Genomic DNA, 25,089 nt, shown 5'->3' with positions numbered 1-25,089 from the left:
AGCACGGCTTGGGAGGGCTTACATAAAAATATTGCCTACAGTTATTTTAGGGGGGAATTCCTTCACCAGGAATGTATTCTCCTGCTTTTCCCATCAAAAGGAGTGGAGACTTGTTTGAATGAAATCAGCTAGGCATAACATATCTATACGATATCTAGACTCCAAGTATGGCTAAGCAAAGAGACAGAGAAATTAACACTTATTTCACCTGATTAGCCAGTTTTTATTGATAAATGTAATTTATTTTACTCAGATTTTTGGAGGGGTTAATAAGATTCTGGTAGCCACAACCAGTAAATGTGAAACTCTACAGAGTTACACCACACATCAGATCAACGCTCAGTTTCATCACGACACAACGGAAAAAGGAGCTCAGACAGGTCAAGTTTAGTGATCAGCATCAAACGATCTCCAAAATTTGGAATTGTTAGCAACGAACCCCAAAATTTGGAATCCCATTTTATATGGCATGTTGCATCTAGCTGAATGTAACAAATAATTAGATATCCTTCCACCAGTACAGCAGCAACAGAGAGGTCATTGTTCTTTCATTCCAATTATACTACAGTTCAGCAGAGTCTTTCAGAGCTTTTAAGGATCAGAGAATGTCTGACATCTGATTAGACTCACTCGTAATGAACTGGTTCACTCTCGAGGAAGAACTGCATTATTTTCTTGATAGAAAAATCTACTTTTTAACTTAGAGAGCTTAACTACACAATGAGACACAGACACAGGTTTCTCTCTGTGTTTCTTTATTGGATAGTTGCACACTAATTTAACAGTTTGAACTACAGCAGCTAGAAGTTCTTTTACATCAGGTAAAAATTGAGGAAAAAGGTCTGTATCCCAGAAGAACAAAAGGCATTCCCTGTGAAGTATGTTGTCCGCAAAGACAATTATTTCAGTAAATTATGATTAGGCAGATAACATACATCAAAATACACAATATAATAACTGCACGAAAACAAGATGCACATATAAAGAAGCAAAGATGTGCCAAGAAATACAAGTTAAGACATTCCAAATTAAGGCATTATAATTTTAAAGTACTATTGAATATGAAGTTGAGTAGAAAAAGAGACCCTTCCTCATAAGTAAGCCGCGTAGAATTCCAGTACTCTAAAACACAGTAGATCTTTATGAGATCAAAGCAATCTCCATTTCTATACCTTTCAAAACGAAATTATACACTCCTGTGAGACTTGTGGTAAAAATACCAGCGCAAGCCATTCATGACAGAAGACAACAAAAGACAGGTCAGGTACATGTGGTGGTGTACACCTGAAATGCACTGGTGTGAAAGTTCTGGAACGTAGGAATACGATTCAAACGCCAAATGAAGTCGTTCCAACTACAAAAATCACCAAGAACAAGACTTCTGATAAGAGAGATGTTTTACAGAAATACTGAAAGGCAGTTAGAAGGTGGACAGACCAACACGGATCACAGAATAGTTTGAGTTGGAAGGGAGCTTTAAAGGTCGTATAGTCCAACCCCCCTGCACGGAGCAGAGATGCAGATCTATGCTTAAAAACCTTCTACTCCCTTTACAATAAGCTGTCCACAAAATTATTTCTATTACAGTCTTTAATTCTTAGTACTTATCGCCACAAGAACACTTCCCAGTACAGTATTAAGTAATGGAAGTGACTACTATGCAAGGACAAACACCAATGTGTGCTTGGACCCTTTTCTATTGTACCATCTAAAAGAAGAGCCTAAAGATTCCTATGCAGGCGCCTTTCAAATACAGTTTAACTTAATTGTGCAAAATCATTACAAATATTCGCTCTAGTCCAACAATCAGATAAAATCGTTTTTCCCCTCACGCAACTGAGAGAATAAGGCAAAAGAATTATATCCCATCTCCTGTTTTACATAGACAAACATGCACACAGAATTGTTTTTCTTGGAAGGTAGCTTCTGCAGGGTCAATACAGTCATTGTAACATGAAAGTTTAAAAAAAAAAAAACAAAACCTGTTTATTTCCAAACTGCTAATTTGAACGACAATCCGCCCTGCAACTGAGATACTGCTTACTTCAGCCACAAATGCTAAAAAGCTAACATGGAAATGCAAGACTCAAAACTCAGCAAAATAACTGTAACAGAAAATCCCTGTAACACTTATTTTTTTGTAACACAGTAGAATAGTTTTTTCTACATTGACCCTGTTTCCAGATATTTTAAATTATCAGTGTTGAAACTGAAATTGATTAATTTTGTGTCAGTATACCTAGATGTGATCTTATTTAACTGTGTATGGAGTATAGCTTATTAACTGTAGGACTGGATGATGCACCTGATCTCTAACAAAACTTCTGTAACAATACTTTCACCAAGTCAGTAAATCTCTATGAGAACGTTAAACAGATCACTAAAACCAGAATATTCAGCATAATCTCTGATGGATGTGTGGTGGTGAGCATGTCAAAGAGATTTACACACCTAGGAAGAAAATTTGGTTCAGTGGAGCAAACCTAATCATTGAGAACTCAGTTGGGTATGAGCGTTCTACAACATTATGAAGCATCTGAAGACTAAACATTTACACCACAGCAGTTCCCTAAGAACAAAATACGTATTTTGTACTTGCACGTGATAGGAAAGCTATATTAACTAGGGAAACAAGCCCAGTGGATCAGAGGTACACAAAAACTTGGTGAAAGTTACCAAGGCAACTAAAAAGTTTTGAGCCTCAAGTTTTTTTAAAGATCCAGTCATATATAATAGGGATATTGATGCACGCTGCCTATAGCTAGCTTGGTGTTGTTGAGTCGCTTGTATTTTTAATTGTGAAGGCAACATTAAGATGTCTTTATATTACAGGTTTTCCTAACTGCTAATAATGAGTAGCAACAAATCTCAAAGATAGGTAAGATACGTGCCAGTTCTGAATCACTGAGGGTCCTCCTCAGAAAAGTGTTCGCAAGAACAGCACTGAATGAAAACCTCAAGCTCAGCAATGACTGCATCACGTACATTCAGGCAGAAAGTAAAAGAATTCTTTTCCTATTGCCAGAACTGTAGATATCCCTTCCAAAATTATTTTGGAACCTGTCATTCTCCAGCAAAATCATCACTGATGTGGTTCTGCAGATCAGAAACACAGTAAAACCTCTCGCTGATGATGCCAAACACCATATAGTTCAACTGAGATGGTACATTCAACCAAGTTGATATCGATTGTATAGTTCAACCGAGTTCAACCAAGATGGTAAAGTTCAACCGACCAGTACGGATTCGGGAGAGATAATGAAACTGAAGATACGTACACTATCGTGTTGAATATACTACATGGTAAAGACAAGTATACTACACTGGGAGAGAAGAGAGTTTCTTACATTTACCATGTAGAATCACTCTAAGGTTAACGGGGCACATTTCAAATTTCAAAGTGCCAAAGGAGAAAGGCACAACTGTTGCAACGTAACAACAGCCTGAGGTAGAGCTATTAAGGAAGCAAAGGCACTTAACTGGTTAAACAAGAATATTCAAAAGCCTTAAAATCATCAGGGTCACGCGAAAAAGTGTTAAAGTGCTTTTAAACTGAAAATTTGGACTTCAAAAAGTATTGATTATAGAGTTCTGAATTTAGCATTAACCAGCTAGTGTCCTGGCATCACTTGTGCTGAATCACACCAGCAACCAGGGATTTTGCTTACTGGCAGCAGCAGACCAAGTAACATCTGTTCTCCAAGAAGACTCCTCAAATACAATAAATCAAGATCACATCACGAGTTTACAGGCAGACCTGCTCCTGCTCAGAAAATCTGACCATACATTCGGTACATGAATTTCACGCACAGGCACACTGTTAAATACCATAAAGCATAAAAAGCCAGTGAGAAAGGTGCTTGAAAGAAAATTATGGCAAGTAGTAGCATGCTTCAGAGGTAGATAATGCTTGTGGCAATTGGACCGTAACTCTAGGATAAGATTCCACAGCTGGCAGCTTACACAATTTTGTCTGGTCCACAAATGAATTTCAGCCACCACTTCACTTCATTCCCATAAGGTGCTGTAACACAATCTTGTCCTCAGTTGTCCTGAAGCTAGATAAGTCTTTTTATAAGAAAAGTACGTCTTAAGACAAAACTTTGAAGAGAGTGCAATGGTGCTTTAGGAGTTACTGAAAAAAAATCTGTTGAGTATCTGAATGCTGCATTTTGTCCATACTCTCCTAGTACTGGATTAGGTTTCAGAAACTGGTTTTGTTTTGGGTTTGTTGGGGTTTTTTTCTCCCCAAATCCCACTATGAGAGTCAACTGGGGCTTATCTAATTCTGCTGTCAGTTTCCTGGGATCAGCTGAACATTTTCCCCTAATTTGCTGCTCTTACCAGTCTTGAGATACTGATAATTCTCTTCTGCTCTTTCCTCCTGGCACATTATTAATAGAGAAAAGTAAAAGCTGCCGAAGCTAAAAGCTTCTACATTTGTTATGAAGTTTTAGAAAAAGTCTTCTGGCTTGGGGTGTAGATAGAGCGGACATTCTGCGGCATCCATATCAAACACGGATCATGCAGGCAATAGAATGGAAAAGTTAGATTCTGTAAGTTGTTTTTTTTTCTTTGTCCTCTTGTCATCTTAAGCACCAACAAAAAAAAAAGAAGATAAAATGTTTCTGTGTACGTGAGTAGAGAAGGTAGTTCTCTTCCCAAACCTCTGAAACAATTCCACAGAAGGACCTGATCAGTATTAACACTTTTCACTTCTTCACACTTCCTGCTTGCTAACATGTTTTCAGTTGGCATTATTAATTCATGCAAGTTACTGAAAGAACATTTGAAGAGACACAGAACAATTCAGAAAAGAGGCACGAGAAGAGACCTCCTGCCCTTATTTTTCCTGTAACCGTCAAAATAATTCCTTATTGATCCCTGCTTTAAAGCAAGTCAGCTTTTAAGGGTTCATACTATTTACTTCTTTAAAAAAGCAAAAACAAAAAAAAACCCCACAGCTTCTCTACTGGCAAATGGCACTTAGCAGAACTGAAACTGGCTGGCTGCGTAACCGTACAGCATACACACACTACAGAAAAAGGAAAAATAATTAAAAAATAATGTCAGTTATATCCAGGAATTGCAGTTTGGACTGACATTTCACGGGCCATCTATGGCATGATCTGCTCAGCACGGTCCTTGGGCTGTCCTTCGGTATTCAAGACATGCCTGCTTTGGAAGGATGAACGGACGGTTCGATTCATTAACGGCTGAAGAGGGCGAAAGTTGTCTACCATTCTCTTTTCTTCTTCACCATCTGAAGTAAAGAGCAGCATCCGAAATGCCTCCAGCTGAGAATGAGAAATGTCCAATTTTGTGACTTTACTAACTAGAGAATTACCGGAGTTCATGACAAAACACAATCATTCATGCTTGGAAAAAAGTGAAAATACTATTACATTTGCATTTTAGCATGAACTTCTGGCACTTCATTCTCACCTGCTGGTAAAGATTATGCCATCACCGTATCACTGCAGAAGATGAATTGTCAGTCATCTATCTTTAGGCAAACTAAATCTGAAACGTGGCACATCTGAGACAGAACTGATTCCCATTCAAATATGGGAACATATGCCATCTTTAAATAAACTTCTCCAGCCTTTTTAATGTGCACCCTTCCTGGAGTTCTGTTATCTTATACAGACACGCATACGCTGGCACCCAGAAAGGAGGGAACCTCAGCAAGCAACAATCTACACAGTTGTTCTCAGTGGTTTGTAATCGGAGATTAAAATAAAGTATGCAGCAGATCAGGTTTTAATGCTTACAAGGGCATTACAATGAAATAAACTATGAGTCCTTCTATGCCACAAAAGAATGTGAGCGAAGAAAAGCCAAAGGGGAAAAAAAAAAAAAAAAACACAAACCAAAAACAACCAAAAAAGCCAAACATCTTCAATGGAAAAGAAGAATGACACGCTATGCATTCAGTTCTCTCTGCTGTTAACAATCTTCAGTTCCTCTCGTCCTGTTCCTTTGTATAAACTGAAACACGTACATGCCTATTCTTCAGAAGTAGTGTTTGTTTGGAACATGACTTCCCAGGTGGACTAGTTCCATGTAAAAGTTGTGTAAAAAAAAAAACAACAACAACAAAAAAAAACACACCAGGATTTTGCCTCATATTGTTGGACTCAGACTTCATTACTACTTAAAGCTTCAAAAAACAGGAACAATCCCCAGACAGCTTTCCATGCCTCTTAAACCACGAAAAAGGTAGATTTTTGGGGTTGTTTATTTTTACTTGCTTTGCAATAATCTCCAAGACTTACTCTATGCTGTAATGCCCCTCAAAGTACTCCACTTCTTTGAGTAGACAAAAAAATCCTGAAAACTTCCAACTAAAACACAACTGTAGTACAATTCCAATGAGTTTTCCTTCTGACCATTTTCTACTTGTCCCTACATCTACCAAGGAATAACATCACACTGAAACACGACGTACTAAAGTTACAAGCAGTAGAGGGGATAAGGTGACAAGTTCAGGTTGGTGTCAGAACAGACTATTGACCACCAACTCCACCACTTAAAACAACTTCTGTAACACAAAAATTTGCTGAAATCTTTGTTTGTCTGTCCTTTTTAAAAGGGGAATTAAAAAAGGGAATTCAAGGACAGTACATCCAAATATAGAGTAAACAAAGGAGAAAGGAGAAACAAGGCAAAGGAGAAAACCCAGTGGGGACTGACTATCTCTCGCCATCAGAATGGCACCGGAAGAACTCCGAGCCACCCACCACACCTTCTGTACCTTCAGAGTCCACCCAAGTGCAGAACAGAGGATTAGCCCTTGCACTCTCTGCAAGATTTCTGTGCAAACGCACATGGCTAAGAAGAATACGCACAAGAGGTCAGAGTACGGAATTTCACAAAACCTGCCCTTTCTCCTCTCTCCCTACCACAAAAAGGGCTGTGTCCTGGTAAGGAGAGCAAAATCATGCAGTGTTCCAATAAATAACCTTAGAAATTTTCAAGAGGCAGCTTCCAGCATAAGGCATTGTTTATCACAGATCAAGATAAAACTCTATTCGAGAGCTGGAGAAGGATCTTTAACTGCTTACTGAGAGGTCTTAAGTCTTTCAATATCAGCTGTTGTTACTGTCAGGATACCTCCCCAAACAAATACTGGGTGTGGAGCAGCCACTGATCTCTGCGTACCCACAGAAAATTACTGGTACTGGTAAGCAACTACTTCCGTGCATCTTCCCCTTCATGGCAGCAGGCAGTCAAACAGGTATGATATGATTTGAAGCATAAGCATGAGATTTACCTGATTCTCATCAACCTCTATTGGCTTCTTCTTAATAATCCATGTGACTGATTCGGTAAGTGGGGGAGTAGTCAAAGAGCCCGCGTAGGTCCAGTAATCAGGGCATGAAGGTATCAAACAGGAGGGATCGAAGACATCAAACTCTATAACAGTGTCCTAAACCCCAGAAATAATTGATTTTTTAAAATTGTAATTTGAGAAAAAACAGAAGATTATACCGTACGTGTTATGCATGCATACGCAAAATTAGGTGTTGTGAATGTTAATAATGATCTACATAAAATAATAATTTAAAACCCCATAAACTTGTACAAAATTGGTAAGCTGAGTTCAAGGCATAAGAGGCAGCCAGTGAGTAGACAAAATTTAAATATTTCTGTTGTCCCCACAAGCCATTAGGAATTCAGTGCAGAAGAAGCAAGGAGTGCAAAAGAGCAACCAACTACGTCTTTGTGGGAGCTAGAAGCAAACAGGAAAAAAAAGAATAAATGGTGGAATAAGTTCAGGTAGTTCTGCAAGATATACTTAACTGACTGCAAACAATAGTGCTTTTACTTTTCACCACGTGATTTCAGGCAGCAGGGAGAGGGAAGAGGACTAAAATTTTAGTTAAATCACGTCAAGTATTCGTGTCTCCAGAACGCACACTCCCACAAGTGAGATACAAGAGCAGAAGAAGCTTCAGAGCCCATTATTTCCTGCACAAACATTTTACTCCTGAGGTATTTCCAGGATATACTAGTAATGTAGGAAAGGAAGATCCTGTTTTCCCTTAGATAGACTTCATTGGTTCCTCACCGAGAGTGAGAAATACTACTTTTCAAAAATAGGAGGTTGGACAAGAGATTCTACACTGGAGCTTTCACCCATCATATAAGAGGAAGGGCAAGGACATCAGAATGGGCATTACCTCACCTTCCTCCTCCTCTTCCTCCTAACCAGGGTGATGTTCCTCAAGGTTTGGTGCGTAAGTCAGTGATAACTCTGGCAAAGCAACAAATGCTTTCAAAGGTTTTAAACCAAGTGCTGATGAGCTGCTGGGTGACCGATACCCTTTGGAAATGAGATTCCTTTCAGAGCAGCCCACATGCAGCTTGACAAGCCCTATGTTTGATACTACTTTAAAAAAAAAAAATCATGACTTTATTGTCTTTCAAATTCATATGCTGTAAAATATTATATTCTCACAATGAATGTATAGGCACAGATTTTTGTAGGTCTTGTTGGCATTGAACTGACTTGCTTTGGCGTTTATGTGGCACAGTTTTCACTACACTGCCATGAATATTTATTTTATTGGATATAAAAAAAAAATCCTCATTGCAATAAATAACGGCACAGAGACTTGAACTGGATGTCCTTACAAGGCAGCAAAATTCTTGATGTGTGTTTTTTGTGTGCACCTTCAGAAAGGAACGGGCACCTCAAGAGCATGAGCTGCTTCTGAGCACTGAGAGAGACGCAGCACTCCCTCTCCTGGCAGGAGTCAGAAATCACCTATGAAGAAATCCTCAGAAAGCCTTAATTCCACATGAAATAAACTCCCACTTCACACAGCACAGAAAGTTCCTTCCAGTTAAACAACATACAAAAACTAATCCAGTGGCAGCTGTTTTTGTAGAAGCAGAAGGACAGGCTTCAGTGAGGGCAAGCGTTCAACATTTGCACGCTCTTCTACGGGGCTGCACTCTCAAGAACATGATTTCTTAAACCAGGAGGTTTGGAACGCTTAAAGTATACAATTCCTCCTTAAAAATTAGCTTCCTCCCCACTCCAATATATTCACCCAAGGTGTCAATCAGGCCTCCTGCTACCATTTAAGAAAGCATTTATTAGTGTTTTGTTATTCCCAAAGCATTCTTTATGTTGAATGACTGTATTAGCTATGCTGAGTGATAACTGGTGGGACACTTTAAAAATACTTACCTTGTGTTTAACTGCTGGCAAGGCATCAACCAGCGTCTGCAGCCCTCCATGATGTGCTCCTAGCTGTAGAAGACAGGCAGGAGTTAGAGAATCATTAAGCTGACATTCTACGTATCTATCTTAATCAGTGTTTTTTGAAAACAACAACAAATCTAGAGGTATTTTGTCCTAAATAGGTTTTAACAAAATGAAAATAATAAGACATCACTACAGGTTATTACACAAAGCAGAGTTACCTTTAAGAATACTCCAATAACAGCCAAGCCGTTACCTTCCATCACAGCTTCTTCAAAAGTTGGGTACACAACGGCATTCCAGTGCACTAAATGCAACTGAAACATAAATGAATGAGAAATCAACACGTGCACAGAGCACAGCAACAACATCAAGAAACTTGCCCTTCAATCTTTGCTACATTTGGTCCTTGGCAATTTGAGACACTGCCGTGAGCTACCTCAGAAGTCACACAAAACGAGTCACAAAAACGAGGACCAAAATGTTATTGGAAAATAATAGCACTTCCCTTCTGTTTTCTGCCTTTTTACAAATAATAGCCAAAGAACCACAAACTGCATTTCACACCTATGAAAGGGACTTTGTCTGTGCTAGACTGATTACAGAAATGCTAGTTAAAGGCACAAAAAAAAAAAAGCTTAGTATTTCTGAAACTGAAGGACTCCTCCATCTCTTAACAGGAAGAACAGAGCATACTCTTCTGCTAGGGAATATCCTCCTGCACATGACATAAGCTTCCTTCGCATTGCTCTGGGCAACCTACACCAGTACTTCACCACCCTCATTGTAAAAAAATCTGTTCCTTATATCTAGTCTAAATCTAACTCCTTCTACTTCAAAACCATTACCCCTTGTCCTATCACAACAGGCCCTGCTGAAGAGTTTCTCCCTGTCTTTCCTATCAGTCTCCTTTAAGTATTTAAAGGTCGCTATAAGGTCTCCCCGGAGTGAGACACTGGTCCGTGTCCTTCTGATGTTGGGGGCTCCAGAGCTGGATGCAGCGCTGCAGGTGGGGTCTCACCAGAACGGAGCCGAGGGGCAGAATCCCCTCCCTCGACCTGCTGACCACGCTGCTGTTGATGCAGCCCAGGATACTGTTGGCTTTCTGTGCTGCAAGCACACATTGCCAGCTCATGTTGAGCTTTCCATGCACCAATATTGCCAAGTCCCTCTCCTCAGGGCTGCTCTCCATCCACTCCCTGCACAGCCTGTATTTGTGCCTGGGATCGCCCTGACCCACGTGCAGGACCTTACTAATACAACGATGGACGAGCTGTGGCACCTACCAGGTCTGATCCTTAATGGCAAGCTGCAATTCTTCAAATAGGGAGTTTTCTAACACAGTATAGTCACAGACATCTGAGACCCAACCTCCAGTCCCCATAAGTATTTATACTGTTTGCATTTTATCTCATACCTCTGCTGGGTAAAATTTACTGTCAATTGTGTGCTCTGATCCCCACTCGTTTATAGCTCCCCAGTGGAAGTGGAACTGCTTTAGCCTGTATTGGTTTTCCAAGGGACCTCCAATGATTACTAAAAAAAAACCAAAACAAGACACACACATTAATAAACATGATTTAGAACTGTCCAGACAAGTAACACAGTAAGATCTTGCTTGAAATAAGTTTGCCCAGGAAAGAAATCGGCAACTATCTAAACTGAAACAGTCCCCTGTTGCTTGGCTACTTTTACAGTTTATTTAGCTACAACAAAACTGTTCAAGCAAACACATCACACTTTTCCATGCAGTCTGAACCAACTATATAAAACTGAAGATGATAAGCTGAAGTGTCCTCGTCCAGCTCCCCTCAAGAAATTTTTTTTTTTTTTTCCAATTCATGTCAAGTTTGGCAGAGTCATGGGGATTATATATTAGGTTCTATGCTCTTCTCTTTGAGCAGGCACATGAGAATTGCCTCACCAGAAGAAACACATACAACAAAGCAATGGATACTATTAAATGACATCCAGCGAAGCCTCAATATCTATGAAAAATATTGAAATTTCTTATGACAACACAAGACTTCAAAAATACACTTTTGCCAGTAGAATCAGCACATTGTGTCAAGTGTTCACTTCTGCTTTTTTTTTTTCAAGTTACAAAAATCCAAACATACCATTCTGCTTCACTGTAGCTTTCAGATGGCATAACCAACGTTGCAAGATTTCCTGCACAGCCAGAAATACGCTAATATTGTGCCTACTGTAAACTGCTCAAGTTAGACACTCCACAAAGCATCCAAACATACAGCCTGCCCATGGGCAGGATTCGGAGTTTATGGAAGCTTTAATGCACTTTTTAGCCACGAGTAAGGGTAAACATTCAGTCTGCTCTCCTTATTTCAGAAGGCATCTCCTCATTTTGCAAACACATGAATGAAAAAGCCTATGCCTAGTTTTCTGTGTCGTGTTGGTTTTTACTCATTTCCTCCTAACTGAACCAGAAATACCCTGCAAAGTCTTCTTGCTAGTTACTACATCACAGCATCTGGTAAATGAGAGACTATAATTACTTCCAAAGAGCTAACAACAAATATGTAGCTGTAGAGACCCATGTGCTGGTTTTTACTTAACTGTATGTCATAGTTAAACTTTATAGCAAACCACTATATAAGTATATAATCCCAACACTACTTTTGAAATGAAGTTAATCACTTTAATGCTAAAGAGAAAACAATGAGAGGCATTAAGAGCTTTTCCTGTCTTTTTTTTTCTGAAAGCCAGCCAATAGTTTTTAAATTCTAACTAGATAGGCTTACTTGTCATAAAAGAATAAGCTAAAACAAACAATGGAAAATGACTTTTAATTAATTTCATCCACTGCTGCTAAGCTCTTTGCATAAGTGCAATACTGACCATCATTTTAAAAAAATGATGGAGAAAGGTAGCTTTCAGGGATGGGATGAAGATGTGACCCACACTGCCAAGTCTTTCAGAATTAAAGTTTATGTGCTCTAACACTGTCCATCCCTGATTATATGATGATGCAAACCCACAAGTGACTACATTCATGTTAATAATCACATTCACTTGAATGTTTACCTCACAAGTACAGTTAGGCTCAGGCACACAGATGTAGCAAATCAGTTTCCTATAGCAGACACTAGAAAGTGACAGTAAACAAACAGGAACTTACAGTCTCTTTACAAGCATTTTTGCCATTTTATTTCCTCTCAATTTACCAGTCTTGATAATTTCAAAACAAAACAAATTGAAGTTTAAAGGAACTCTAACAACAGCCAGGGGAAAGAATCACATCAGGTTTTTATTGTAGCCCTAGCTCTGTTTCAGTCTCATTCACGCACACAGACGGGACCACGTTCTGTACATACCTTCCCCACACCCTCCTCCTTCTTCATCCTCCTGCTCTGCTCATAAGCAAACACCCCATGGCAGCACTACCTTCATCTTTTGCCCAAGTCTTGTTTTGCCTCATCTCAGAAGTTGGGCATTTTTGTCTATCCACGTTTCATTTTGGCTTTTTCATCTTCTGTTTCAACTTTGTTGCTTTTTTTTTTGTTTGTTTGTGTATTCACAAGCTTCCTTCTCTGTATTTCTATTATTGTTAGACAGAAGCTGGCAGAAAGAAAAATCAGAAAGAGCAACAGTAAAGAGAGAAAGGCGGAAAAAAAAGAGGTAGGCACTTGAAAACCTGGCCATTTATACAGCAATATCCCATGATCTGTTCCTTCTCTGTTCTTTTGGAGTCTTGTAACTGATAGCTTAATGCTGTCATCACCCCTGAGTTTAATTCATTTGAGGAAGATGATGATGATGAAAAGGCAGCCTTCCAGAAAGGGGCTGCAAGAATACTCACACTTAAAGATTTACCTTATGTGCTCAGTCTCACAGATGAAGTGGATAAGATCTTTCGGAGCTGTGATGCACTCCGAATAGTCAGCCTCTGAAAGGCCAGCACCCTTCTAACTGACAGTCCCGATGATCCCATGCTTGCCTGTGTGTCACAAAAACTGTCCCTGTCTATTTAAATATTGCATATTTCTTAACGTCCTGCAGGCAATTCTCCACTATTACATTAATTCTTGCAGAACAAAAAAATGACTTTGTTATCCATTGGACCACAAACGGATCAACGGATAGCGAGATATGGCGGTATAAAGTAAAAGACTGTTAAACTAAAAGCAAAATCAATCTAAAGTTAGTAAGTTAAAATCACTGATGAGCTGAGAAGTGATGTCTTCATCTTAGTCTCACCCCTAAGCCCACCTCACTAACACAATAGCAGTTTGTACAGTAAAAACAGAGGGGCACCGCTCGGTGTCTTCATTACGAGAACATAGCTCTGAAATGACCAAGGGCAAGAATATTCCCTGGTTGGAAACTAATAGTCTAGGTGAACAGCTACAAACAATAAAAATAAAAAACGCCAAACGTCACACAAGCCCCTGAAAGCTCCGTGCATCCCACCACTACAATTTTTGCTGTGTTGTTTTATCAGCCTCTTCCCAAACACCAACCAAAAATACTGGCATCACGGAAACAAAGCATTTGTTTGTTAGCATGCTGAAAGCTTCCTTCCCAAGTGCATTACTAAATCCCTTACCAAGTTCTAGCACCTCTCATGGTAAGAAGTCACATTAAACATAAATGACTAATCAAACAGGTTCAGACTTGCCCAGGGTCCCTCTTCCCAGAAGAAGTTGAGTAATCAACATAAATCAGCTTCACAATATCCCTGACGAACTGCTACCAGTTCACCTACCTTTATGAAATACCTTCTTTACATATACCGGCAACATGCTTCGATAAAGTCAACTTTTAAAAGGAACGACAGACCTGAAGTCTGGAATTTGGTAGCAATATGCTGATTTTAAGTCGCTTGACTCTTGAGCACTTAAAAAAACAATTAGCTGCTTAGGTTAGTATGCTTATTCACAACAAACCGCTGGAATGCATAATTGGATTTCGCATACGAGGACTCCTGTTTACACTAAACCAAGAGGAACACATACACCTGCTCCCTGCGGCAGCAGCTCAGTATTACTTAGTTCTCCAAAAGCTTATTGAGATAAGTATGTATGCTTTCCAGCTGAAAGTCATTTTGCTGCCGATTGCTTCAAATGCATTAAATATATCCGTGAACACCGCAAAAGAGATAAGTTGCAGATTCTTTAATAAAGTGTAATGAGGGAATCTAATTTAAAATTAAGTAGACGCATATACATATGGCTGAAGATTGACTCATGTAGACAAAGCTGTGATATTACGAGACCTAATCAAAAGGTAATGCATTAAGGCTTCTGCAAGAAAAATAAGTTTCAACCCACAACATCTGTTAACAATGTCTGTGGCAATAAATACATAGCAAAAGCGAGGCCTATATACAACTTGTGCATTACAATTCCCATCGCTGTAAATCTGCATTTAGCTAAAGTGCTCTTCTACTGCACGTTAATTTTCAATATTTGTCCTGAGGTTTTACATCATGCATTAATCAAGCATTAATAAGACATTAAATAGATTTTTCTGAGTTTTGCTTACTTGATCTATCAGTAGAATCATCAAACTCAACCAGGAATGAATATCCATTGTTCCAGATGTGAAGACAGGTTGTTGGGTCATAGTCGATTTTCAGAGGCTTCAGAAAGGGGTCATAAACACTGTCTCTCCACTGGATATCGATAGGAGACTGTCGGGTGCCCCCTGGAATTGTAAGCGGGCTCTGCCAAAGTGGATGCACTGCAAAATTATGAAGAGAGTCAGGCTTTAATGCATGACACAGAACTTCCAACTAAATACTTCAGAACTTTTTGGCAAGAGAAGATGCTTTGGCATATTTGCTCCAAAAGTTAATTCAAGTCAGCTGATGCACAGGAAAGCAAAAAAAAAAAAAAGAAAACGATACATTCCAGTTGCATGACTCAAAGCTATGCAGGGAAGCGCGGTGACTTGACTTACAACTGTGTTGATACCCTTCTGCATTTGAAACAACTTATGCCCCTTTATTTGTCAGAAAATGGTTTTTCTTTTACTGTAAATTGATTTTAAGGTGGCTCCAGTTTTACAGCTTTGCCAGAGTCTTAGCACACCACTTGAGCTTTCCTTACACACCAGTACCATCCGTTGACATCAGATCGCACCTGACACAGGAAAACTCCCACTACAAAGCAAAAACATTCTCTTGCAGGTACTGGTCTTGGGTGTCTCTGACTGGCATGAGCAGGGCAGACATACGAATAGTTTCCATGGGATTTTACTCTGCTTAAAACATGGAAACTGAGACCTGCGTGGACTTGGGGAGCACCTGTTCACCCGCGTTCCCCCGACATCAACAACCCACAAAGGGTTTTTGTGCCCTGCCCGTCCACTGAACCCAAAACAGTTACTGGCTGCCTCCTTAGACGCAACTGCTCGTGGTCTTTCACGAGGGGAAAGAAAAAAAAGAAATTAAATATTTTAACGAGTCACTCACGAGAGGCAGCCAAAGAACCTTCCCCCTCGGTTTCCTTAGCAAGGGGAAAACTTTATCGGCCTGCGCAAGGTCACCGCAGAGGCGGGTGAGCAAAATACCCTCCCAAAGTGCCACAGAAGCGCCACAGCTCCGTTATTGTTCCTGCCATTTCCTGACGTTTCAGCGGAGGAACTGTCACGGACAAAGCCAGGCTGAACTCGGCGTCCCTGACTCATCTACACAAACTTTCGAGGGGCCGGCTGCCCCCCTCAGCCCGGGGGGCTGGAACCGACCGAGGGACACGGGCGCTTCCCGTGCCCCAGGCCCCGGGCCGGCCAGGGAGGGAGGGCGCGGGGCGGCGGGGGACGATGAGCCGGGCGGGGAGAGCGAGGGGGGCTCGGGGCAGCGCCCCGCTCTTCTCAGGGGGCCGGAGCTGCTCCCCCAGAGGGGTGAAGGCAGCCCCCGGGCTGAGGGAGCGCGGCCGCGGGCGGCTCCCCCCCCCCCCCCGGGGAAAGAGGGGGCGGCAGCACACTCACGGGCGTCTCGCAGGCGGTAGGAGCAGCAGGCGCCCAGGCTGCACCGTCGAGTCCCCCGCCGTGAGGCTGCGGCCACCAAAACCCGGCGCAGCACCTGCGGCAACATCGCGGAGAAGACCGCGGAGCCTTCCGGCACCACCGCCCGGCCCAGCCCTTTCCGGCCCGCCCCGCTTGTTCCCGCCGCCATGGCTCCGTCCGGGGCGCGGGCGGTTCGTCTGCCCGAGGCCAGGCGGTGAGGGTAACCTACACCTGCCCAGCAGCTTTTCCCTCCAGGGCAGGCCAATTCTGGCTTTTACCGGCATTTTATCCTGTGACGACGCTAAAAAAGAAACCACAGTTCCCTGTGAGTGCGTGTACGCCGTTTTCCGTGGTCAGGCTGATCTCTGTGCCTGACACCACACCTGGACTTCCTTACACACCTTAAGGGATTAGTATTCAATCTTGTCTAGCTAGTTTTGCTCAAGTAGGAGGTTTCGATTTCTCTGAGCTGAGAGTGGGCCGGGGCATGATCCTTCTCCCACAGAGACACGGGTGGCCTGGGCGCAGCAGGGTCCCTGCCCCAAACTACACACAGGAAAGTTAAGAAAAGTTGACGTTCTGGCTGCTTTGCCCATCTGCATCTGTCCCAAAGGCTAGAGGCCAAAATAGGCCCAAACTCAAAACAGTCAAAGGGGACAATTAACTAGCATTTGTCTGACACCGCTTGAGGCAGGCCTCAATGAAACTGGTTAAAACCTTGGGTAATCCTTGCACCTTTTCTGTGTTACAGCTGCCAGAGAGGCACACAGAGCAAAAAGTGAAGCTGGTTGAAAGCTGACAATGTCAGTGAAAGCACAAAGATGAAGTAAGTGTCCTCATTTTTGCTGGGTCAGTTGGGCAGCCAGGAGCACAACAACACAGCTCAGCTCCTGGCCTTCATCTTGCCACCTGCTTTGAATCCTATTTCTTGCTTACTCTCTTAAAATCATTTTACATATCTGCATTTACCTTCTTGGGATTTTTAATCTTGTTAGGGTGAGTACTTTTGAATTTTCATGAGGAACCTCACGCAGCATTTAGAATGTTTTACTGAAATGGAGAGAAGACTTGATACTCAACTAGAGTGAACCAAGAAATGTTTGTTCTAGTTTACAACATAGCGTAAGAAGTTTCTATTGCATTCACAGTATAATGTTTAAAGTACTCGTGAGTTGAGCAAGAGGAAGTTGCAATCTGGCAAGTGATTTGCTTTGAGTGGCTGCATGATCAGAAAATACGTCATCAGGAGATGGACAAAGACAAACTGCATGTGATCTTAGGATTTTAAACCTGAGTTTAAGTCTCATTTTACTTCCTCCCTTCCAAGATAAGCCTTCTTTAAAGCCTCGTCTTTTCTTGTATAGTAGGATTCAATTGCAAACATAATGAATCCTTTTTTTGACTCTTGGTGTTTTTCAGGATGGCTAACCTTACTATCAACAACATATAGTTTCCTGTAACTTAAAAAGAAGAGATAGGTACTTGATGAAATTGAAAACAGCTACTGCCCATAAATATAATTATTCATTCAGGCTTAATCACAGTTTAATAGCCTGTTGATCATGGTTAGGCAACTGTAGTTAGCACAGGTCAGATATGTCTGTTGCTGAAGGTACTTAGGAGCAACAGGTAGCTCCTGGTCATGACAGCTCATGAGAGCTTCATGGTTAATTGCAGCAGGGAGCTCAGACATAGCTTCAGATATTTTAATATTGAGCATCAACAAGAGATACTGGGTTTTATTCTCATCTACTAACAAAGCAAGGTTGTCATTCCTTCGTGTTCCATTGTTCTGTGGCGTGTCCCTTAACAAATTATAATCTTGGGCAGGTTAGAAGTCACATCTACCAAATTAACTAATGTATGCATGCCCTGTACAATAGTGCAGATGCTTACTGTTGCAGAGCATAACCTGGTTTCTGTACAACTATCACTTTTCTGTATGTTAAAAGCAATTGAAAAAAAAAAAAAACCCTCAAACTCCACTGCTTTACCCTGTGGCATTAAGATGACCAAATTTTGTGAAGCTTTTTAGGGATTTGATCCTGCAAGGTTTTGAAAATGTGAAGTTTATTATAGAGCTACTAAGCTGAACAGAATGAGTCATTTCTTGTGGGTTGAACAGCACAACCAAAGGAAAGTTCTTACGGTGTAGGCTTTTGGAAACAATGGGCTGTTCAGGTGCAAAACTAAAGAGAAATAACTTTAACCCACAACACTTTTGTTTCCCTTCTGAATCATTCACAGAATCTGCATCCAGTTTTAGGTGCACATGCCATTTCTTACTGGGCATAAAGTTCAGTAAAACTTTAGCATTTAATTAAAAAAACCCACCTTTTCTTGTCTAGAGGGTTAAAGAAAACCCTTCAAAATGGGAGCTCAGTGGCAGTGAGAGGGTTTGTTTTGGAAACTGCAGACAGAAAAGTGAAAACTACCTGTGCAAAAGGGAAGATAAGCCCTACATCTTATGTTTAGCCAGCACAGCCAAAATCTTATTTTCTGGACTATTCCAGAAACAGAGTTTCTCCTTGGCCATGTCCCAGCTAGAGATGGTGGTTTATGTAAGAGAGACATGGCTGTCACGCAGCAAGCCAGAGAGAACAACAGCAGACAGAATTACAATATCTCTGTTGTTCTCATGTTTCTCCAAAATTGTCACATTTCTGGACCATCTGGGATGCTTCAGCTATACTTTCTCTTGTCCTGAACTGAGTGGTTTCTGTGTGTAGGGAACACTGCAAACAGAAATCTGGCACTTGGCCTAATGGATAAATTAAAGTGATCTAGAATCTGTGTGGAAAGAGAAATAGAAATCTCATCTACTATTTTCAAATGTGCAAAGTGAAAAAAAAAAACATTGTGATAATTATGATAGGATGCAGTTTGCACCCTTTGCTTTATGCATGCCTCATTTATGATCAGCTCACCGAGGAAGGTTCTGTAGTTTACCTTTGCTACATGCATATCTAGGGTAGTCAGAATAGTTACAGTAAATATTGTAATAAAACAAGCACAAGCAAGATGTGAGTCATCTGTGAACCGAGATCCACCACAAACAGACCTAATCTGTGCTTGATTTATTTTTTTAAACTTTCCAGACAGACACTGTGATGCTCCATTTAATTTTATAGTATTTGGAGGCTTCTTATATTTGCACTGTGGGTTTTTTTCCTGCTTTTTCCAGCTGAAGCAGATGCATAGAGCCATCTAAATAATCTTAATCTTTTGAATAGTTTTCTATAATTGATTGCAGCTGTGGGTGCTTTTAACAGGTCTGTTTGGAGTAATTATTAAAAAGTTCGTTTAGCATTGATAGAAGTATCAAAAACTTTTGGGGAGAAGTCAAGATCCAAATGAAAATACAGGCTGTGTATTTTACTGGATTATTATAATTTATAACACAATTTCCAATAAAATATTTTGAAGGCCACAGTTCTCTGGTAAAAATCCAAAACAAATGCAGTTAAATGAAAGGATTTACTGCCAGTTTTCACTGTTGTAAACTTGATTTAAAGAGACAAAGTGTTTTTCAGTGTTTCATTTTTAAATTCCCATTAAGTATCCTGGGGAGGAGACCATTCTCACATATAGGTTACAAAATTAGAAGAAAGTGTATGAAAATTAATTCAGGTAGTTATCAAGTAAGAATGAGGGGTGAAATGACTCAGCTTCCGTGGATTTCAGTCTTTATGATTGTAATCTTTAAAAAGGAAAAGAAAAAAAAGACAACCTGTTGAATAAAGCGCTTGGATTTGTTTACGCAGGGACTTTCAAACAAGCTTCACTCAGCTCAGAAGTGAAACAGGGAGGACAGCTTGGTGGGAACAATGGAGAAACCGCACCTACTTGAGGAAATGTTTTTGTCCTAAGTTGGGCAGTGCTGCTTTCCATAGCAATACATTCTGAATTAGAACAATAAAACCAAATATATTACTGAAACTCAATAGAGAACCATTTTAAACTTTAAAGGACCGTGGCTCTGCTTCAGCCATTTGGATTGAATATTACAGAGGAAATCCAAGATAGGTTGATTTCTTTGAAGCTTTTTGGTATGAATCAAGATTTTGGAGGATAACAGTGGTGGTTGGCTGAGATCCACTGTGACAAGGTGTTGAAAGTTCTGCTGAATTGATGTCAGATTTGGACTGTGATGTAGGCCAGCTTATTGATAAACAGTCCAGTGCTTTTTATCAGACGGATGTAACTGACAGAGTACTCTAAGCTCAACAGGAAAGCAGCAGCAGATTGTGAAATGCTGAGCTTTTCTCTGCTTCCAGAATGTTTGGCTGAGATAGGAGCCTGGATGAGAAGGCAGTGGCTGAGACTAAGTCCAGATAAGGAGGAGGTAATTCCAGTTGGCAAGGTAAAGCAAACAGAGGCTTTATCTTTTCTGTATAAAAACATTTGCTAAAATTATGCATGCAGGCTTAGTAACTCAGCATGGAAAGGGCTTAGAAGATATCTTGTGGACAATTTCTGTAGTTACTGCAATTGTACGTGCAGTCCTGGAGATGGCACACCTGGATTGTGTGTCATGGCTGTACTTACACAATTCTTTAAAAACAACTTGAAGGATTCTGCTTTTCTTGTAACTTCTAAAAGAATAAGAAAGAAAAAAAGCCATTCAGGTCTGCTCTGGCAATAATTACTAGGGCAAAGTAATTTTTACTAAATAATAATTACTCCATAGACTTAAAATCCCTGTGAAGAACATTTCCAGCATCTCACTCTCTATTGTATTTAAATGTGTCTGAAACCACTGCCTCCATGTGTTGTTTCAAGAGACCACGGAGCTTAGTACAGACATCCACCGCGGTAGTCCACATCACTAGGAATTTTTACATAGATGCCACGATTCTCAGCAAAGTTTCTATAGTTCTTTCCCAGTGAAGTGCAGAAAAAGACTTTTGTCCTTGTGAGGACACAAGAGGAATCCAGAAAAGGCAGCAGAAAGTGTCAGCCTTTGAATTGTTTAACCTATGCCCTCACAGCAAATGTCTGAGTTAACTGCCAAATGAAAGCATCACGATCCAGCTCGGTGAGAGACTGCTTCTGTGTGTGGGAAGGGTGAGGGGAGAAAGAGAAGAGCAGCAGTTCGAAAAAATGGTGAACTCTACATTGAAAACTGTACCTAAGAGCTCAATAGTCCAATTTTACAGTTTCTTTGATTACATTTTTCCCCTGAAAGGGCTGTTTGTACTGTCAGCTGTGACTAGCTGAATTTAATTGGGTGTGCTTTTCGCTTTGGATGCACGATGTGCACAGGGTCTAGCCACCAGATGGAGGAACCCACAGGCTGGCTTACTCAGAGCTGGTGTCTGTTCCCTGCCAGCCAAAACCAGCCCTTCCAAAGATAGCGTTTTCCTGAATCAGTTTGTTTTGGCATTTCCTGCATGAATGTCGTGGAGTAGAGAAAGATTTAAGTAATAAATAGCGTCTGTCTTAAATCAGAGGAATGTGAGTAAAAAGATAGATAGCAATTGTAGTTAATTTAATTGGCAAAAGTCTTACAATGGAACAGCCTTGTATGCTCACTTCCTGGAATGTTTGGTACAATGAAGTGAGGTTTGGTTTCTCAGTAAATGTACCCATGTACAAATGTCAACAGTAAAAAACATGACATAATTTAGCCCCTTACTGGAAACTGATGGACCATGGCTAACCATAAAATAATTACTTACTCCACCACCTGTGGAGATCTAGAGATCACAGCTTTTCTCCAGTGTAGCTTCTTACTCCGCTAAACAATTGCAAATAATTTTTCTAGAGTAATACTTTCATTGATTAAATGGAAACATAACACTTAATTTTAATATATTCCATTCCTGAGGTTTTTAATCCTATAGGCCATAAAGTTTTGTGGGATATTAATACTGAACAAGCAGAAGAGTTAGGAACTGTGTAGAGGGATTCTGTGCTGCATGGGTTTCATTACTTTTTTTAATGGAGAATGTTGATTTATATGGTCTGGCTGGCTTCTGAAATTGGAAGTCGCTGGACTCACAATGAATATTCGCTTGCAATCTTAGTTTATGTCTTCAAATATAAAAATTGAGAATAAATAATAAAATATAATGAATAAAGATACAGAATAATGACAGAACTTTTTAACCACTATTACAGTGGATTTTCTGAATTTCCCTCTGAAGCGGTAATTCATTTCACTGCACACGTTGAGCAGTGTTGTATGAGGCCAGGCCTTACTCTTACTGGCACAGGTTTTGGTTTTGTTGAATCTCCAGCAGTGAAAAGACTTGCTGATAAATTGCAGATAAAGGCGTGATGGAGACATTGCGTGTGACATTAGAATATGTTCTCTCATATGCAGACATCCTTGTGTGGAGTGGGTATACATACAGTTGTACAGACTAATTAACACACCTAATTAATATTAATTAATTAGAAAAGCTACTATTACATGCACCTAATTAATACAAATTTGTTAGAAAAGCTACTATTTTATTAAGGTTGAATCATTCTTTTTCTAAACATTATTGTAGTGCTTTTCTTTGAATAGATGAACAATGGGTTTTTTCCTTATTTTAATGGGAAAAAAATGAATTTTCTGAGCATGCTTGTAAAGAACTCATAGAGAAGGAAGTAGAAGATTAAGAGGCTTTTGGGCTGTGCTAAGAAAGCTCTGCACAGGTCAGAAAAGGGAAAAATACTGTCATGGATACGTGTGACAAATTTTGCATTACAAATTAGACTCTTTCTTGTGGTTGTTCAGTAGTAAAAGAAATTCAATTCAAATCTTGCTTCTAGGATTGGGCATCTTCTATAGACTTAAAAGGCATGTTTTTAAAATAAAGGTGAAGTGCTGTATTAACAAGTTATGCTACTAGACTGAAGTACTCATTCTGTTTTAAGCTTTCAGAGTACGATTCACATTTGCTACTTATTGTGAGTAGCAGGAAAAAAAAAAAGAAAATTTAGACTGAGAACTGTGAAAAGCATTACAAACACTGTATCATTGTCAGAACTGCTCTGAATTATTTCTGATGTGCTCAGTGAAAGGGAAGCTTGCATGCTATATAGTCTAGGAATAGATCCAAGACAGTGCACACTGCACTTGGCAGCTTATCTACCAGGTTTTTTGAAATGCTAGTCACTCAGTGGCAGAAAGTGCAGAGCTATTAAACACTGAAAGTTACTGAATATTTCTTCTAGCTTTCAATATAAACAAAGCCTTGTGCTTGTCTCCATTCTGCTGTGTTTTATATCTGTCACAAAAATCAGCTGTTTTCTCATCAGTTAAGTAAATACAAAATTTTTCAGTTGATAATATAAATAGAAGGGACTCACATCTCAGTATTCAAGGAGGGGTCTGGCTGTTCTTTGAGAAGAGTGAGTAAGCTGAATACATTTACAGAGGGGGGGCGGAAAAAAGGAAACAAAAGGACTTCCTAGATATAAAAAAAAAAAAAATTACTCTTTACTATTGCTCCAGTTAACATTATCTGCAGACAAGCGAGTAGACATGCAGTCTCTGTCTGGCCTCATCTTATTTGTAGATAAGTTAATCAGTATTTTAAATAACTACATCTTTGACATCTTCCAGTAGTATCCTGCATCTCAGGAAGTGATTCATTGTGGTTCTCCTGTCCACCACATTTGGAAGGCTTTGTGGTTTGTGCTTCGATTAGACCTCGTTTTCAAAATTAAACATTGTAGTGTCTGTTACATTCAAAGTCATTCAGAATCAATTTGCATTGAATATGCTTTGAATTACACTTATAAATACAGTTTTCATTGAAACCAGTCAAAACCTTGCAGAACAAAATTAAAAATTAATTTTTGTCTAATCTGCTTCTTCATTGTAGTTATAAGTGAAAAATCACAAACAACCTGATAACACTGACACAGCATAAATAACAGCATTTTGTGCTGCACACAGAGATAAATGATGCAACTCAATATGGTATTTCTATCTCTAGTTTCTCCCATTCTATTAATTCTTTTTTCTTTCACCTTTCAGTCACATTCTCAAATTTCCCTTTTTGGTTAGCTGACAGGTAAGAAAGAAGAGCAACACAACTACATTTGTTGTCTTTGTACCTCTGCATCTCTCCTAGGCAGGTATCTGGTACTATTTTGATAAAACGAAATGCACTTACACGCATCATTCCTGTTTTTACGAGTGCAGGCGGCCAGACTGCAGAGTCGTGCTGGCACTGCTGGTGGACTCCAGATAGTTTTCAGCTGCTTGTATAAATGTGCCAGGGTATTTGCCTTCACACTATTCATTGCTATCACCTTGGCACTTAACATCTTCAGCTTGTCAAACAGCCAGAGGAGCTTTCCAGAGTCTAGCGACCTATCAACACAAAGCAGAGGAAAAAAAAAAAAAAATCTTGTGGATATACAGCTTCAAGATAACTGAGGGGTCTCCAGACCTATTTATACAAAATTTTGAGAGCACCCTTTCCTGATTGGAGAGGTGGAGCTAGCCAAGTAGTTAATTTTCAACTTGTCCCTGGACTGGCTTCTTCATTGGCTCTACCTTTTCTTCGCTGGCCGGAGGGCTAGTTGATTATTCTACACGTGCTTTCCAGGTCCTTTCTCATCTGGCTCCGGGAACACCAAAGGGTTACAGAAACCACTCCTGTATGCAAGAAGAGGTTTCTTATCGTTTCTTCATGCATACTTGCTTTGAATTTAAGTAGTTGTATATTTGAATACTGATAGCTAAGAGTTGCTATCATTAACAGCTGTAATTCTGAGGACTACTGACTGCTCAAACTGAGTGATTCACAGAAATCTAGTAGATACACAAGGCTTGCCTGGGAGAACAGGCAGGGGAGCAGCCTCCTGCAGAGTATTTTAGCCCTGAGCACATAATACCGTATCACTGCAGCCTCAAGGTGAGGAATTTGTTCTTCTGAGCTATCAGATGTCCCATA

At 40.1% G+C, this 25,089-nt stretch overlaps 1 protein-coding gene and 1 long non-coding RNA gene across 3 annotated transcripts; one reads left to right on the top strand and one right to left on the bottom strand.

Moving 5' to 3' along the window:
* Positions 1 to 1,160: 1,160 nt before the first annotated feature.
* On the bottom strand, positions 1,161 to 24,482 carry CA5A (carbonic anhydrase 5A). Of its 2 annotated transcripts, none has more exons than XM_086758029.1 (7): positions 24,304 to 24,482; positions 14,723 to 14,920; positions 10,635 to 10,753; positions 9,439 to 9,534; positions 9,203 to 9,265; positions 7,277 to 7,432; positions 1,161 to 5,297 (listed from the first exon to the last, which is right to left on the bottom strand). In XM_086758029.1, exons 1-7 carry the CDS (start codon positions 24,455 to 24,457, stop codon positions 5,118 to 5,120), a joined length of 966 nt encoding a protein of 321 aa, XP_086614155.1. In that variant the 5' UTR covers positions 24,458 to 24,482; the 3' UTR covers positions 1,161 to 5,117. The 2 variants fall into 2 exon arrangements, with proteins under 2 accessions (XP_086614155.1, XP_086614156.1); XM_086758030.1 differs by lacking the exon at positions 24,304 to 24,482 and adding an exon at positions 16,169 to 16,283.
* On the top strand, positions 16,389 to 17,148 carry LOC147599071 (uncharacterized). Its single transcript, XR_015259993.1, has 2 exons — positions 16,389 to 16,515; positions 16,938 to 17,148. It is a non-coding gene; the product is annotated as an uncharacterized LOC147599071 (long non-coding RNA).
* Positions 24,483 to 25,089: the final 607 nt, after the last annotated feature.

This window comes from Chlamydotis macqueenii, chromosome 13 (genome assembly GCF_036417535.1).
Source record: "Chlamydotis macqueenii isolate bChlMac1 chromosome 13, bChlMac1.mat, whole genome shotgun sequence".
Classification (NCBI taxonomy): domain Eukaryota; kingdom Metazoa; phylum Chordata; class Aves; order Otidiformes; family Otididae; genus Chlamydotis; species Chlamydotis macqueenii.
The sequence above is the reverse complement of the archived record's forward strand: the minus strand, read 5'-3'. Positions and strand labels throughout refer to the sequence as shown.